Source organism: Sander vitreus, chromosome 22, assembly GCF_031162955.1.
Source record: "Sander vitreus isolate 19-12246 chromosome 22, sanVit1, whole genome shotgun sequence".
Classification (NCBI taxonomy): Eukaryota; Metazoa; Chordata; class Actinopteri; order Perciformes; family Percidae; genus Sander; species Sander vitreus.
In genome coordinates this window covers 11,711,273-11,729,147 of record NC_135876.1, presented here as the reverse complement: position 1 = coordinate 11,729,147, position 17,875 = coordinate 11,711,273, and the positions used below count along the sequence as shown (strand labels likewise).

At 39.8% G+C, this 17,875-nt stretch overlaps 1 protein-coding gene across 3 annotated transcripts in view; it reads left to right on the top strand.

Moving 5' to 3' along the window:
* tpk1 (thiamin pyrophosphokinase 1) overlaps positions 1 to 17,875 on the top strand; it is a 71,673-nt gene that overhangs the window by 38,496 nt on the left and 15,302 nt on the right. For 2 of the 3 annotated variants that reach the window (XM_078280403.1, XM_078280402.1), the window contains exons 7-8: positions 224 to 370; positions 4,341 to 4,452. In XM_078280403.1, coding sequence (XP_078136529.1) covers positions 224 to 370; positions 4,341 to 4,452 — 259 coding nt within the window. The remainder of the gene's footprint in view (positions 1 to 223; positions 371 to 4,340; positions 4,453 to 17,875) is intronic. The other variant, XM_078280404.1, reaches the window with a different exon arrangement.

The window sequence follows — 17,875 nt, the reverse complement described above, 5'->3', positions numbered from 1 at the left end:
TGTGGTCTATTTTACACACTTTCTCAGAGCAATGGCATTTCACATATAGAGGCTTTTTTTAAACCTTTATTTTAAAATGTTTTTCTTCTTTTTTTTCTTTGTCTTTCTGCAGCCACTTCTGCTGTCATTTTTCTTTGTTGATACAAACAACAGCACCCTGCCAGAGAACCAGTCCAGTATATCAGCCCATGGCATTTTTCATATGTGCTGTTTGTCTTTCCAGGTGGATGCCATAGTGACACTGGGCGGTCTGGCTGGCAGATTTGACCAGATCATGGCATCTGTTGAGACCCTCCACCATGCTCTGTCCATGACACAACTCCCTCTGTTGATCATACAGGGGACTAGCCTGGCATACCTACTCAGACCCGTGAGTGTATTATAAACACACATTACACAGCCTTCACATATATGCATAGACAAACCACTGTGCAATGATTCCGGCCTGTCCATTGTTTCTCATTTTTGAGGTACTAAGTCAGCTAGCCATTTTTTTCACAGGTGTCCACAGTATTTCACTTTACACAAAGCAAAAGGTGGACTCATATGGCTGTATCAGTATTTGACGTCGCATATAAAAGCTATACACACAGGCAGACCCACAGTACATTTTGACTAACAGACTAACATTCTGTTCTCCTGCATCTTCTACCCCTTCGAATAACCCCTCTCCCAGGTCTTCATTTTCTGTTCTCTCTCAAAACTTTTTTTTCCTTGCACTGCTTCCACCTTGATTGGAGTGTTGAACACTTTGTTTCTTTGTTAAGTAATCACTTCAAGACCCCACACCCCCACACACACACACACACACACACACACACACACACACACACACACACACACACACAATTCTCTGCTCTTATGGTGCCCTAATTTGTTGTTGTGCATGAGAGAGAGAGAGAGAGAGAGAGTTTCTTTTGATGCTCCCAAATTGTTTTTCCTCAATGCCAGCTCTTTCTCATGTTCGTCAGTTGATTGAGTTTACAAGTGGGCCGAGCTGACGCCATTTGGGACAAACATTGCTATTTTTCTTGCTCTTTTTTTCTCCCTTTGTTGTTCATTTGCAGGATCTTCAGGACAAACAACTAACTGTCACACTTCCTGATGACACCGTGTAATACGTTAAGTAAACCTTTCTCTCATGCACTCCCTCCCTACTTCTCGTCATTATTCCAAAGGCGCGTTGTCATTTGCTGCTTCATACCTCGACACCTCCAATTAATCTTACTTCAGTGAGGGTAAATTAAGCTCGTTTGTCAACGCAGCTCCAATTCGCCGGCGACTGATGAACGCAGGCGCCTGTACATGAAGGTGAACACAACCTTCGAAAGACCCGGTGCTATTTGTTCAAGTTACATCTGTAATTGAAGTGTTTACAACTTTTGCCAAATATCCTCACCACCCTTATTCACGGCTTCGTTACGTGCTTAGCTTCAGGATTTGGTGGTATAGTCAATGTATACTTTTTATTCAATACACAACAAATTAAAACCACTGATAAATTACCAGTTATGTCTGTTTTGCAAATTTGAAAAGTTGGGATTGTGTCACCTGAAAATATTACTTATAGCCTTAAAGCCGCTTGTAAATGTAATATCCGATTATACATGCACATTTTAGAAAATAAGTGAGACATGCTTCGTCATTCCTGAGTAAATCAGTGCATGCCTAAGTCACAGACGTGCTCTGATATAATCAGGGTTGTGTCTGTTTGTTTTAGCTTTTGTTTCCCAGATGAGGTGTCAAAGTGTTATTATGCTATCTTTGGGAAATATGTAGAAATATTGTGTTTTCTATAGCTGGCCTAGGGCATTGCATAATTCTCATGTCTGTCTATTAAAATATGGGTAGGGACACTGCCTGGCCTCCAGGCTTGTTTATTCTGAGTCCGAAGATGTTTTAATCAGTCTAGGTCTTAAGGTGATGCTGAATTTACTCAATTTATATTTAAAAAATAAAATAAAAAGTTGCACTGAGTTCATTAGTTTTGTTGGTTTTTCCCTTTGCTGTCTGCTCTATTTGAGTCTCTGTTGCAAGGGCCAAGCAGAGCCACATTTACTCAAGCTAGCATCCCAGCTCTAAGGTACCTGAGAAAGCCTGCTCTCTGTGTTGTGGGACAGGCATTACACAGCGCTGTGTCAGCCAATCTGTGCTATACATCATTCTTAAGGCGCACACACTCAGGTCAAATATACCAGCTTGTTTACCTGATGCCCTTTTGAGGAGTGAAACTTGTCAGCACAAGAGCTGATTAATGATAAAGTGTGATGCCTGAGGTATGTTGACTCATCCCAAGGTAGCAATGACATTCAAATATAAAATAATATATACAAATATGAGCTGAAGAACTGACCCAGGGTGGTCTGTTCTGTACTGAATTAATACGTTTAGCGTAATAAATGCAAGACAACAAAGAGAAACGTCTCAACTTTGTTTCTTTCTTCTTTACAAAAATGATGATACCCTTTTATATAATATTCATATGTATGTTTTCTCGTGTTGCTAGTAACAGTCAGATGAAGAACAGCATCTATATAGAAACCCACATGCTAAACAGTGTCTCAGCAGAGATAACTTTTAAACAGGACCAAATGATAATAATGACTTTTTGGTAATGATTTTAATTCCAAGTTACTAATCAATGCAACATTTTAGGAAAAGTCATGACACCGCTTGTGTGTGTGTGTGTGTGTGTGTGTGTGTGTGTGTGTGTATATATATATATATATATATATGTATATATATATATATACATATATATATGTATATAATATATATACAAAAGTCATTTAAATTGGAACTCAAAGCCACCACCAAATTGTTGTAGTCTTAACACAAAGGAAATTTGACTAAATTAAAACCGAAAACATTTAACAGTAATGTAAAATTTACTCCTACATGTGTCGTTTTTAATTAAAAACACTGCATAACAAGTTACCAGGCAACTTTTAAAAACTAAAGTTCCATCTTCATCCCTCTTCTTCTCAGTGTCCTAACTAAAAAGTTGCTATCGTAGTTAGCAGCTGGCTCTACAACCAGAAAAGTACGTTATCACCCTGATTTGAGCCTTTTTTTCTGCATATGTTTGTACATAAGCGGGTGCACGTGCATTTGTTTTTCCTTCTCTCTGTTGCTCACACACTCTTACTCTGACACTTACACAAAGAGACTGTGTTTATGTATAGAAAACAACCTCAGGGATGTTTCCTGAAAACCAAACGCTCCAACGCTTAGAATTTTTCCATTATTCCTTCCCTCTGGCTCGGCAGCTCCAGGAAGCCAAGCAAAGAAAAACTCAGCTTTCAACATGTCACACTTTCAAGATTTCAAACTCCTAATTGAAAAAGTCTTTGCTGTCTTTGTCAGTATGATCCTTTTAGATGATCTAAGTTCAAGCTGTCAATGCTTTTTGTCTTTGTACTTATGCTTGGGTGTATGACAGTTTGAGCCTACATGGTATTTGTAGCCTGCAGATATTTAAAGTGTTTATAATACACAATTATTACATTTCAGGCCGTTTCCCTACCAAATACATTTGTATGTGCTGTAATGAGATTGAGTTTCTTTGTATCTTTGCTGTTTGCTTTAAAAGAGAGAAACGTTTTTGGACCTTTTTACATTCCAGCATCAGGCTTTATTATAACCAGTACATTCAGAGAAAAGTCATTATTCAATCTGAAGAGGGACACTACCTTGCACCTACACTGTGTGATGCTTTTTCTTCCCTCTACGCTCTAGTTTTTCAAAGGGATACTGTGACATTTTAACATTTTGTTCACATTTATTTTCTTTGTAGAGCACTTCATAAAAAGACTTCACTGTAACTCAAAAACACGTATTCACCTGTCCTTCATATACCATTGAAAAACATCTCTTAAAAAAGTCAGCCATCATCCTCCATTATCAATAGATACAGTTCTTTATAAGATAATAACATTTGCTATGTTCTGCCCATTGACTTTAGATGAAGTATTAATAACTGTACAACCACTAACTGCTTTTCAAGTTAAACAAGCTGGTTGTGAGTACTGTCATGGGGTGTCAGTACATAATAGTTTGACTCCCTGTGACAGACAAAATGGATTACAATTCAAAATTGCAGGCTATCCGTGGGTTGCAGCATTGACAAGTGCAATCATTTATTTTAATGAGTCTTTGTCCCTGGGCGGAGAGTCTCAGTTTCTCATTTGGGTCTGGAAAAGTTTAAGAAGTCTTGCTCCACATTTGTTTTCTCTTTTATTTATGTATTCTATTTCATTGTTTACACCTGTCATTGACCCTGACACACACACACACACACACACACACACATTTATTTTCACATGTACGCTGTGTGTCAGCAGGGCAGCCATAAACTGGAGGTGAACACAGGCCTGGAGGGTGACTGGTGCAGCCTCATTCCAGTAGGTGGACCCTGCCAAACAAGCACTTCTGGACTGAAATGGAACCTGAGTGAGTCCTTTTTTCATTTTTAGCATGTGAATGATGCTCTGCAGCCAATAATTAGTCTCCAACTTTCCTTGTAACTGAACTTTATTTGTAGGCTCAGTAAAAAGCCACACAACACTATTCCGTTCGTGCTCGTGCACAGTACAGGCGAAAGGCCAGGGATGAATAAAGGGATGGGCCGGTTACCAGTTTCAAGGTACACCGCGGTTTGAAAAAGTCAAAGTATTAAGAACCACTAACATTTTCCGTCATACTGTTCCGAAGGTATCGGCTGTTTTTTATGAGTGGTCAAGGAGAGCAAGTGCAGTTTAGTAATCCGTCTCCCTGCCAGTGTGCAGTGTGTTTAAAAATAATCGAGAAAAAAAGATGTTTTTTACCCAGACATTTAAAAAAAATAAAAAATTTAAAGCTGTAATTGCAATACCGTGAAACTGTCATATTTTTGCGATCTAATCTTATACCAGTCATTAGGCCAGTTGTCGCTCTCTTATTTATGTTGCCATTGAACCAAATAACCAAGATACATGTTAGGAAGATGTGGCGGTATGTAGCCTAAAGATAAGGTTTTCAGGTCTATAGTGAAAGTGTCTACGCTTTCCCATAAGTTACTAATACAGTTCACAGTGGATTTGACTTCCACTGAATTTTCAACATGCACGATAAGCTCCAATTCAAGAACAGATGCTTAATTTGCTTCAGTCAAATGAAGCTGCATTTTAGACAGCTTTCATATATTGAAGACGCATACATGCCACAATGAGCTTTTTATTTTCTTGAACATTGTGTGGAAATTCAATCAGACACCCGACTGAGGACCTCTGTGTTCTTACCCCGCTCTAAGCCTTATGGCCAGCTGTATTCTTAATGAGTTGGCACAAACCATCCTGCCACCAGTACGAGGGAAACCTGGGCCTTCTGTCAGTGGGGTTGCATAATGTGTCTGCTTCTTGGTGGGTGTCCACTCTCAGTGTCTGTGTATGCATGTGTGTATGTTTCTGGGAGTCTATAGAGAGAGCACGCCTGTGTGTCCATGCTTGTTTCAACATGTCTGTATGCTTGTTTGAATATGAAAGTGTGTGTGTGTGTGTGTGTGTGCGCCCCGTTTATTAATTAGTTTTTTTGTGTTTGTTTTTTGATCAGCTACTGTGTGTTGTATATTTACTCAGCACACCTGGATGGCCTTCTGAATGGTAATGAGAGGGACTTTATACATGGAGAGTCCTATGCAGATTAGCCAGTGATAACAAGATGCATAATTAATCATATGCATATTTAGAAGGCTGGAAGTAATGATTTCCCGTTGGGCTTGGGAGGAAAGACCAGAATGGGGAAACAAAAATTAGTAATATGAGGGTTTTTTCATGTTTGACTGTATGTATGAGCGTTCATATAGCAACAGTGCATCTTGTAATACAATTTTTCGTTGATTTGTTCATTTGTTTTTACTATTTAAATGTGTGTCTTGTCCGTGCAGGGTTTTCAAAGCAACTTGCTCAGGGGCCCAAATCAGCTTTGTGCCACTCTCGAGTGACACTAAGACTCTTTAGAAATCCATTGAAATGATCCCCCATGTTCAAAGCCTTTCTGTGATGAAAAATATATGGTTTTCCTATAAAGAAATAATTTTGGGCTGTCAGCCATTACAGCCTTTTTGCCCCAAAGGCGACTTTTTACTTGCATCCAGAGCTTGTTTTAACTTTTGCTTTAAAGAATAAAATTCTGCAATGATTCATGGTGTTTTGATCTAGAGCGTAAATGTGTGATGAGTAGTCGGTTATTACTCAACTTGGTTGTACTCCAGGGGAATGCGCAGGATGAGTTGAAATACCCTTGCCCCAAGTAAAATATATCATGTGTTGATTTTTTTATGTTAGTTGTTTAATAATTGATATTGTTGTGAAATCAGATCAGACAGCTGCGCTTGAGCTCGCAGTGTGATGGTACAGATTTTATCTTGTCGAATGTTTGTCAAAGTTTGTCTTGAGTATCTATCATTTATATTTCCTCTGTTGTTTGAAATGTTTGGTTTTGGAATAAAATGGCAAACCATTACAATAAGGTACTCATTTACAATATAACAATGTCTCTTAATGTCAAAGCAAATACATCTGAAACCCCTATTTTGGTGTTTCAGATTGTAGTATCACATAATGCACACAGTTAGAGCGAGCAAATTCACCAAAATAAATATGACAGAAATGATCTTTAGTGATGGTGCATGCAGTAATATTTACTGAGATATCCAAAGTTATCTGATTGAAAAGTCAAATGAATGTCCATCACATTCTATCACACCAAGTCTAAAAGGTTCAACAGCACATATGTACACATCCGGTATTTATGATGTCATACTGCAACAAATGTCAGTGAGATTTACTTTGTTATTCCTCTAAACTGGAAAATGCTAAACCACAATATCTCTCTGTTTAAATTATACATTGCTATACCTTACATAGAAAATTGGGGGAAATACCAGCACAACATGCAACATTCCATTCACCTCCCTTGTATCGGAGTAGTGGCAGAAGTTTAGTGGTGGATATCTTATAACCTCAAGAAAATGTAGCTAGATACCAGTTGGGGAAATGTGCTTTTGTCATTTTGTTGAATTGATCTTTTAAGACATGACGGAACGGCAGAGACAGCAGAGTGGCAACATTACTGGTACCTTGGAGCACATGGGGCACTATCTTGCACCCGGCGCAGCACAGCGTAAAACCAGATGCAAGTGTCTTTGCTAGTTTAAGACCGACGCAGTTGTCAATTTCCCGTCCAGCGCCCACGTCGTTTAAATTGCAAATGCACCTGTGCCTATCTGTGTGCCCATGGGCGTGCTGGTCTTACAGGGAGGTGTGTTCAGGTGCATTCTTGGCGTATTTCTGTCTTTAGGCAGCGGAAAGTGGCGTGATCAAAACGCCATTGACCAACAAAAACCTGGTCTAAAGTCAATAGCACAGCATTTCATTGTTATTTTAACAGTGCATTAGTAAAATGCGCCTAGGCTTGTGCGCAGCGCGCACATACTATGCTTGTAACACACACAGGGACGCGCAGCAGCACACAAACATGCAAAAGATTAAAAATATCACAATGTGAAATAGTATTATATATGATCTGCTCGCGCTTTCACTTCAAGCACGAGCAGATTAGTTTCTTCTCTTGAAACTCTCCTTCCTGCTTAGCAAATCCGCCATCATAATAGCAATGCGTTAAGGTACAAACAAGCCTGGTTTTTAAAGGGAATGGGAGATGACACTCTGATTGGTGTATTGCATGTTACGCCCAAAACACACCTATGATTAATTAAGCACAACCCTTTTGAACTATGCGTCTGGCGCACAGACCTTTTTTTCCGCCGTTAAACTAGCAAAAGTGGATTCGTACACGCCCTAAACGCAGCTGCGCCAGGCGCTTTACGCCTTGCGATTAGATCGTTAAAATAGGGCCCATGGGATGGCATATGATGCCCCATGGTAGAAGGAGAAAGGAGATACTGCTGGCAGCACAGTCAACTCCTGAAGGCCACGGCAGAAGCAGTTTGCAGATAACGTTCAATCAGTTGAGGCATATAAATGTAACATACATTTGAATCAGGCATTTGAAGTTAGTAAGAGGGGGTGGTTAGTGAACATTGATGTGGGAGCTGGGAAGCAAAGTGCTTACCAGTAGAATAGAAACTGACATCAGGAGCAAGTAACAAACTTCATTTAGCTCATGTTGTGTCTAATAAGTTAATGTTTTTCAAAACTGTCCCTATAAAAACACTCCGACACCCTGAGGACAAAGTGTGAAACACAAAGTTTCCTCTTTTTGTGTTAATCCTAAAAACAAAGGCATGCAACAGATAAGAGCTAATTCCTTAATGACTAAGCTTGCTGAAAACATGGTTATTTTAGCAGATTTTTGACGCAGGGTTGTGCTGTAGCTGCCTGAGAGCTACAGTGCTATTATGAATTTACCATTGTCAAGGCAAATATATAAAACAGTTGTGATATAGATTTTTTTATTTGTATCACCCAGCTTGATGAGGTTGAATGCACAGGCTTTGCATAGCAAACTCTTCAGAGCCTTCAGCCTGTGAGGCAGTGAGGGAGAAGAAAAGGGAGGAGGAAGGGCAATCTGCAACATCACGAGGCAGTGGAGAGAGCCGTGGATGGCCGTGGCTCAAGAGAGTCTTTGTTGAGACTGCTGTCTAATGAAAGGACTGCACTGCGGTAATGATACTAAAGGAAGGGAGTGTACTTCTAAATAATGAAGTGACTGCGGTGTAGCAGAGGTAACAATGTAGGAGGGGAGTGTCAAGTTTATAATGGAGTGAGGGCTATGCGCTAATAGCCATGCAGGAGGGCAGTGTATGTTGTGTAAAGTGCCTTGAATGTAATGTGGTGATGAGAGTGCTGGCTGGAGAGACAGATGGACTTCTGAGCTGGCATAAATCTGGCATCGCTCTCACTCACATACTAAGCTGTACTAATTCACACTGTCTCTCGTTCCCCACTGCCATTTCCTTTTTCGCTTCATTCTTCCTCTTTACTTTCCAATTTACTCTCATCTTGTCGCTCTCTGACACTCCTGCTATCTTCCCTCTCATTATTAGATACAGTGACAGCTGAGCTACTTATCACCGCATTGATTTTCAATCATCCGTCCTAAAATCCCCCTCGGTAACTGTCAGTGAATACGGTCATTGTCTGTGTGCACACATATTGCTTTTCATGCTATCGCTTGTGTCTGTGTGTCCATACATGAGTGAGTTTGCATTTGTGCATATATTTTAAGATGGGGTGTGGGATCTGGACAGTAGCTCAGGGCAATATTCCCTGATTTCCTATCAATTATTTTTCTTTAAATTCATGTTAATATGTCACATACACACAAAGAGTTGTTTATGTCCATTTAAATGTATTTTTGTGTGATAATTACTAATACTTTATACAATACAGTAAATATGAATACAATATATGGTAATTTCTTCTAAGGAGGTGTCTATATTATTTGCATTCGGTGCATGAGTAAATTAAATGACCTAAGAGAATAAGGTAATATAAAGCCCTGCGGTTAAACATGTCTTACTATCTTTCAACATGGTGAAACACACACTTCTACGGTGTAAATTCTCCAATGTTCGTTTTTTTTTTGTAAATTAGATCCCCATTAGCTACTGCATTGTAACAGTAGCTACTCCTCCCGGGGTCCCTAAATCCCCGCATAGTAAACTCAGCATTATGTACATTTTCACAGCACTAATTCTATCGCTGCAACAACATAGTCATGTTATACTCATTAACTCATTTTGTTTATACACTTGCAACACATCGAATGGTTGAGTGAGTTGAAGACGGGGTGTTAGAGAGACAAAGGGAGAGCTTGACAGGAAGAGAGCAACTCAGCTAGAAAAAAGGAAATGCAAGGAGAGAAAAGAGGGATTTTGGGAAAGAAGTGAGAGTGGGGTGAAAGGTTATGATGTGACGACATATGAGAGGGAGAGAAAGAGACATGGCAGGCTTTATTCATTTGTGATGACACAGACACACACACACACACACACACACACACACACACACACACACTTGAATTATTTTATTTGGATCTAAAAGGCATCGCAAGAAAACATACAAGATCCAAATACTATGAGAAGCGTTATTGCCAAGGTGACACATAGGCACATACTTTACGTGTCTTTCATTTATAATACTCCACACATTAAGGGTAAACAAAACATCTCCGTCTCCATATCTGCAAGTCTTTTAGCCTCCTTCTTTTGCAGCCCCCCTAGCTGGATCCCCCTGACCACATTCTTATGGACATGTCCCAGACTTCCAAATACCAGAATTATTAATTTACATTTGTATCCAAGTTGGTGAATGAGATCTACCAAAGATTGATATTTCAGTAATTTGGAATATTAGCAAATGTCCATATACAGATCAAAACAGCAGCCCACCTCAAAGATACATACAGACTTTATAACCTCATTTACGATTACAATGTCAGGAGTGTTTGGGATGTTTTTGAAGTAGTCACTGTCAGATGTGTTATGATGGAACCAGTTTAATGTTACAGTGCTGTGCTTGTAGATCTTGTTATCGTGTCCATAGTTTAGCTTTTGCAAGTCCTTTGCAACCAGATCAACCAGACGGTCATGTCTGGCCACATACAGTCCTTTATAGTTGAAACATCCATTTAGTATGTGTGCTCCTGTTGAGTTGGATGTAATATGCAGTAGGGTTCGTACTTTGATGGGTACCATGTTGCCAGATTATACCTGGTTGGAAAACACTGTAATCTTGCTTTAATCATGAATATTAGAATGTCATCTGAGATTGAGGGGTTTGTCAGGACAGAATGAGATACAGAGTGGTCGGCAAACTGGAGTAATGAGAGTTTTCCTTGCAGTCTGAGACCCGTCCAGTGCTGTCCGTTTTGGGTCTGTCTAAGGTGAATAATTGTGGCTCTTGCATGTTTAATCTGTATCTGGTGGGATGTATTATCTTTATTAAGGGTCGCCATGGTGGAAACCAGCGGATCAATGATTATGTTGTCGTTGAGAGTGACTGCTGCTCCGTCGGGTCCCAGCCAGGTTAGCTGGAGTCCTGTACAGTGGCAAAAATCATTTAAATCCAGCCAGTCAGAGCGCACTCCGAATCCGACTGCTCTGCTGTCTAACTTTCCGTTTTGCTTTAATTTGATTCCAAGAAGCTGGGGCTCGTTTGTGGAAGCAGCAGGTATTTTGCGACGCTGTAGATGTAAAAACAGCGATTCGCGTGATAGCTCTCTAACAGTTGTGTCGTCATTGTTGAGCATGTTGAGAAGATGCCCTGTTCTGGAAGCGGTGTAAAGCCATTCGATGTTTGGAACGCCGAGACCCCCGTCTCTGCGCGGCTGGAAAATAATGTCCCGAGTTGTGTATTGAGACAGAGCCATTTCCTCACCAGCTTCACCGTTTCACTGTTCATCGCCATCAATGTGTTGTGGAATATGTACGTTCGAAAAAAGATGTTGAATTTTAGCCACTGCAATCAGCCTGATGGCCTCAATTTTCATCATTATGGGGAGGGGGGCAGAATCAATCAGTCCAAGTCTTTGGGTGTACTCGTGACACAATTCTGTGATCTGTTCCTCGCAATCGCCACTGACATTAAATTTATGACCCAGATAAGGATATGTTTTGTGGCGTTCATACAGTCGGATAGGTTTCTGCATTAATGACAGACACACACACACACACACACACACACACACACACAGCCACATCTAACCTCGGCTGTAATGTAGTCAATTACCAACTAAGTATTCTTTGCCTTTCCTTTTTTGTACAAAACGTTCTTGTTCCGTGATTCCCTCATTTAATCCTCCTCTTCTCTGCTCACTACTTTTATAGTTCCAATTATTTGATATCAGGTTACACAAGGTGTTTTTGCAGTTGAGTGAGTTTGTAGGCTGATAGGCTGGCAAGTATTCACTTTCTTTCTCTAGGACGATTCACCACAGTAGATGCTTGCCAGGACATTGGCCAATAAACCTGCTTCATCCAGTTATTTATTTCTTCTAGTTTGACTTCCCCCTCTCAACCTCCTACTATTTACTGTTTACCCAATCTTTGTTGATACTTGTGTAAATCATGTTCCTATGTCACACAGTAGCAGTGCACATTTGTTGCATGTTTGACTAAATTGGTAAATTCCTGCAATCCAACTTGAATTTGCAACCATGCTCTTGACCAGGGTTCAACGTAGGTGTAGCACTGCTTAGCTTTGACAAGGCGGGGTGAACACAGGTTTCTCAATCAGCAAAACAATTCGTATGTGCTTATTATTAAAGTATAGGGTTGCTGTAACCTCTAAAGAAGATAACGAAATGGTCCTCCATCTCCCCACAACCATGGAATTTGCTTTTTCAATCTCAGCAATATTTCTTCACGATTGAAGAGGATAAGTTGATCTATTAAAGAAAATGTTAGACAATAATCACTATCCTGCAAATAGTTGGATGCTACAGCCAGCAGCTGGTTATTTTATCATTAAGACTGGAAACAAGAGGAAACAATTTGTGTTTTTTTACGGAGGATTGTGCAGAACTATTTCTTAGCCGAACATACAGAGACTTCCTGTAACGTCACCGTGGGGTTGACAGATAACTAGTAGAGACTCCAGGAAGTAACTGTGCCTGGCCAAGAAATTGCCCAGCCCATAGCCCCATGTAATACCACAACATGTCGTGTTTATACTTTTTTTCCCAACATGTCAAACTACTCATTCCAGCCAATGCTCTCCACTATTCCAGTGATGAACAGGTAAGGGTAACATATACAGAAACATACTTATACGCCAACAAAGGCGTGAAAGGACATGCATTTAACATGTTTGTTAGACAATATTGAATGTAAACAGACACTTTGTTTACAAGAAAACTCCACAGTATACCTTTAATCTTAGTAGTGTGACATAATAGCAAAACATAATTCTATATTTTCCTTGTCATGTTGATGCTTTCCTATATATAAAGCAATCTTGCCCAAACCTTCTTCTAAATTAGACGATTAAGACAAATGATACGATTACTCGCGGTCAAGGATGGTTTCTCTTTGATGCTGCTGCTCCTCCTGCCCTGGTCTTACTTTGACAGCACTTTTCTTGAGCTTGTGACATCTGCCAAAGAGTAGGACATGCTTCACGGTTTCTCTTTCTGGCTCCACCGACTGCTATGGTTTGGAGCCCTTATGCAATAATGTCACTCTGGAGGTGGGGAGTAAGGCGTTCTCCACTCTTATACTAATGGCTGATTCTCTGCTGAAGAAGCGATTTTTCTTCTCTAATGTGTTTTCAAATAGGAAATATGCAAATCATAGTTCAGACTGGACAAAATTAAATTCACAGTCTTATAAGCAGAACAGTAGTTATTCTCCAACTCCTAATCTGCCTGCTTGATGGCTTGGCAACTGATGGACCTATGAATGTGTATCGTGGTAATATCTTAAGAATTCAACCCTCAAACTTAATAAAATAAATCAATAATTCTTACTTTTGTACTCACGCTGATTCAATCTCTTATATAATTACTATTTTACTTAGAGGTGGCTGTTTCTTTTCTGTGCTGGCTTCTCCATCTACTTCTCAGTAGCCATCATTAGATAACAATAGGAATTTACAGGTTTTACCTTCTCTTTGTTCATTTTAGTTCTACTGATCTGCTGCTTGTAATATTGTACATTTTCTTCAGAAGTCAGGCAGTAGATCTGTTCCCTTCTTGGACCAAATATTGCAGTGGACATCTATGGGAGCTGAGTTTGTTTTTAGCTTCATGTGCTTGTTTCACCTGCAAGATTTCAGCCTCAAGATAAGTGTACACATTTCCATTTAGACCTCAATATGAACCACATTTGGGTGAGTTTGGTTTGCTTTAGAGAGATCTGACTTTGTTTGGCTTGATCACACAGCATATGCACACACAATTGTTAAGTTCTCAGGAGAGGTTCAACAATGCAAAGTGTGAAAACCCTTAAAAGGTAAAGCTTTTCAGGTCTTTTGAATTTAACATCAGGCTTCACTGAGTTTAGGGAGGAATAAAGATAAAGACAAAGCAGGGTTAGTCTAGTTAGTACAGTGGTGGCCTAGAGGTTAAAGAAGTGAGCTTGTGAACGGGAGGTTGTCAGTTCAATCCCCAGACCGACATGGGTGGGGAAAGTGAAAGAGCAGCGCTTGTCCCCTTCCTCATTACCATCACTGAGGTTCCCTTGACCCCAACCAGCAGATCATGTGGTTGTACTGGGCACATTCCAGATGAATATGAATGTGTAACTGTGTGAATGTCACAGGTCGTCGTTGCAAATGAGAATTTGTTCTTAATCGGCTTACCTGGATAAATCCAGCATAAAGCATACATTTGTATCTCAAATCTTGCAAGATACTATTTCATACTAATTAATTATTAGTTAGTAATTATTAGTGAATTAATTAACATCGTCCGTTACATTCACGCCATTGCCAAATGAGTTGATACAAAGCTCATTAAGCATATCAGCTCCACAAAGCTCAAGCAGCGACATTCGTGCGCATAACCTCGAGTGATGCGTCTTACGTCACCGCCGTAAAAGGACAACAGCAGCGTTCAGCTTTGGAGACGAAGAGGACATAAGAATTACAACCTGACCTCTTCTGAAGAGTCCATAATGTCTTTTTAATCCTCTGTGTCCTCATTGATTTGATGGGACTACTAGCAACTGTGTGGAGGAGAGGTGGTGTGCGATCACCGAAGGCTTGCGTCATGTGGAATGAGCAGACAGTGTTGTTGTCATTCCTTAGAATTCCTCATGGGGGCGACAAAGTACGCACTATATCTTGAAATATTTGTAGCATAAGCAATGGCAGACTCAGACTAAGGCTGTATTTTTTTTCCTCATATCATTGACTGTAGAAGCTCAAACTGGGTTGCTGATACCAATAATTATGCAAAATAAGGGTTCTTTGTGCTCTTGATTGGCCATGCCCGAGAACATAAACCCAGACCCAGCTTTTGTTGGCCAGGCTCCGATTTTTGATTGGTGTTGCCTGCAGTAACACTTTAAGACCCCTGCCAATTTATTTGCATTAAGTAGCCCTAACCTCTACTTTTCCCTGCTCATATTCTTTGCTGTTTTGCATTCCTTTGCCCTTGCTGTACCCCGCAGAAAATTAAGTGGCAGTGGACCACCCATAGCAAATAACCACTGTAACATTAATCTGATGTAAAGGGATGTCATTGAGTCTCCACAGCCATGAAAGCCGGACATGTTCAGCTCTAGCACAGCAACCTTCAGATCACACTGTACTAACGTGTATGTGTGCGTGCATGTGTGAATGTTCAACCACATTAATGTCTCCAGTTATTTGGAGATTGGACTTTGCTCTTGCATTATATATTTATTCACACTGATTATAATGTTTAGCAGTGTTTGGCATTAAATCTTGCAGAGCTGGAGATATATTCAGCCGGGCAAGCCTCATACACACACACTATAGCTTATTGAAGTCACTAAGTACTGTAGTTGGGATGTTAATTATGTATTATTTTTTGCGTGTTTCATCCCTGTTTAGAAACAACTGTGGCAAACCCATGAAGTCAAGGTCATTATCCTCTAACACACACGTACATATCACTACATCATGCTTATTTCCCCTTAAAGCCTGTGCATCAGGGGGCCCAGACACAAGCATGCATATATGTACAATAAGCATGCAGCAAAGCTCCTCTATTACCTTCTGCAAACATTTAATGACACCTTATACTTATGCCAAATGCACACAGATTAAAGATGAAGTGTAAGGAGAAGCTTATGCAAAGCGTGCAAGTAAGGAGCCATGTATTTAACCAACTAAAAGCCTACTGAACCTTGAATGTTGATTGTTATTTATAATACAACTATATTAAAATGCCTAATAAATTAACCATGTTTTATCAACCCACTAACAACAACATGTATCTACAGGTTACACTGATTGTTGTGTCTTTATGCATAGTTTATTTTTGTGAAACTGCCCTACATAAAGGTACAATAATATCCACTGTGAAAGTTTTAAACTAACATTATCCCTTGACATGAATAGAAACTGAGCCTTCATGCTGAGTTTGGATTTTAGGGATACACAGCAGCAGGTGTGGGTGGATGATGGAGAAGTAGGGGGTCTCATGTAGGTTTTTTTTAGGCCTCTGTAATGCTGCGGCTCAAAAACATGGATCCATGGGTAGGTGATGCATTTGCCTGTGTGTTAATCAAGAAAATAAATTAACAGACTGGAAAAATGAATTTCCCCAAGGGGACAAATAAAGTACATTATTATCAGTATTTAGCCTCCATTCGTTGGAGCCAGTTGCACACTAAATAAAACATTGTATTCAGGATATACTTTGTTGGACCATTATTAGTATTTTATTCAGGAAAAGGGTTTAGAGGGGTTGTATTTGGAGGAAATAAACTCATACATTCACACAGCATGACTGATTTATTTTGTCACAAACATGGGATCATTTCCCCCTGTGTGATGAAGCTCCAGTGTGTGGGAGAGATGCTGGTGTCAGTGGCTGGAAAGGGCATCACAAAACACATTTGTTATACCTGGAATATCTATTGCACAGGTCATATTGTTATGGAACTATTCAATTTGATCAATGTAGATATGAATATGAACTAAAATGTATTATACTTGGAAATTGAACATTTTGTATGGTTTGGATGGACACTTTAAGCTTGCTTTGTCATGTTGAGACATTTTTCAACTTTTGATTGGTTAGTTGGACTTTTTAAACTCCCATGTATTTTGAAAGCCACAGCCTGTTAGACGGTTCTGTCTTAGTTTAATTGTTCATTTTCTCCTCTATCCTTTGCTTTTATGGATATTGCTTTTGTAGAGTTGTTCAGTGCATTTACCATTGTGATATGAAGCTACTTTTGGGAGATAAAATGTTCCTTGGCAGTCATTAAAAGGATTTGTTGTTTACAAAAGAGTTCAAGCTATATAGACACATGCACTGTGAGCGGAAGTTATGAAAAAGACTGTCTGAAGAAAAAGAGAGCCTGACTGTTTTACATCAAACACTCATTGTACTCAGTTAAATGGCCCATTCATTGAATGTGTTACCTCTGGTTTCAGGCAATGTCTTTGGGGACAGCTATCTTCCAGCTTTATGGCCTGTATATGTTCAAAGTGAAGTTTGTGAAGTCATGACAGTCTCATGATCTTCAACAGTCCAATCAATATTACTGCCAGAAGACTAGTATTCTTATTTTATCATGATTTGGGATTTTATATTGCAACAATGTTTTATGACAGTGCTACTTAAAGTGCCCATATTATGAAAAAAATCACTTTTTCTGGGATTTGGGGTGTTATTTTGTGTCTCTGGTTCTTCCACACGCATACAAACTTTGAAAAAAAACCTCCATGCTGTGAGATACGGGTTTCTGAATGTGTCCTGCCTTCAGTCTCCAGGTGAGCTGTTCAAAATCTGCAGGGCTTTCTATGTCACTAGCCGAAACGAGGGGCCTAGGGGGCTAACCATTAGCATGCTAGCGCTAGCAATGGCAAAACACTGCTACAACACACACAAATTCACCCTAATCTACAAAATGAATTGTATAGAACTACTTACATGTCCCTGTTCTGCAGGTATTTCACGCAAAGTTGGAAGTGCGCCCTCGTTTAGAAGAAGTCTCCTGGCTAATCCTGCCTTGTACAGGCCGAAGTTGGAGAAATAGCTAGCTAGCTCATGTAATCCTTAGCTAGCTACTGCGCATGTGCGACTGACAACAAAGATGTTACAGAAGTTGAGAGGTCTCACTCTGTAGCTAAAACAGAGACCTGACACAGGGTGAAAAGAGGAGCTGCAGCAATGTGCAGTACAACAATAATATGGTGTTTTTTGAAAATTAAACCATGTAAACCTATTCTGA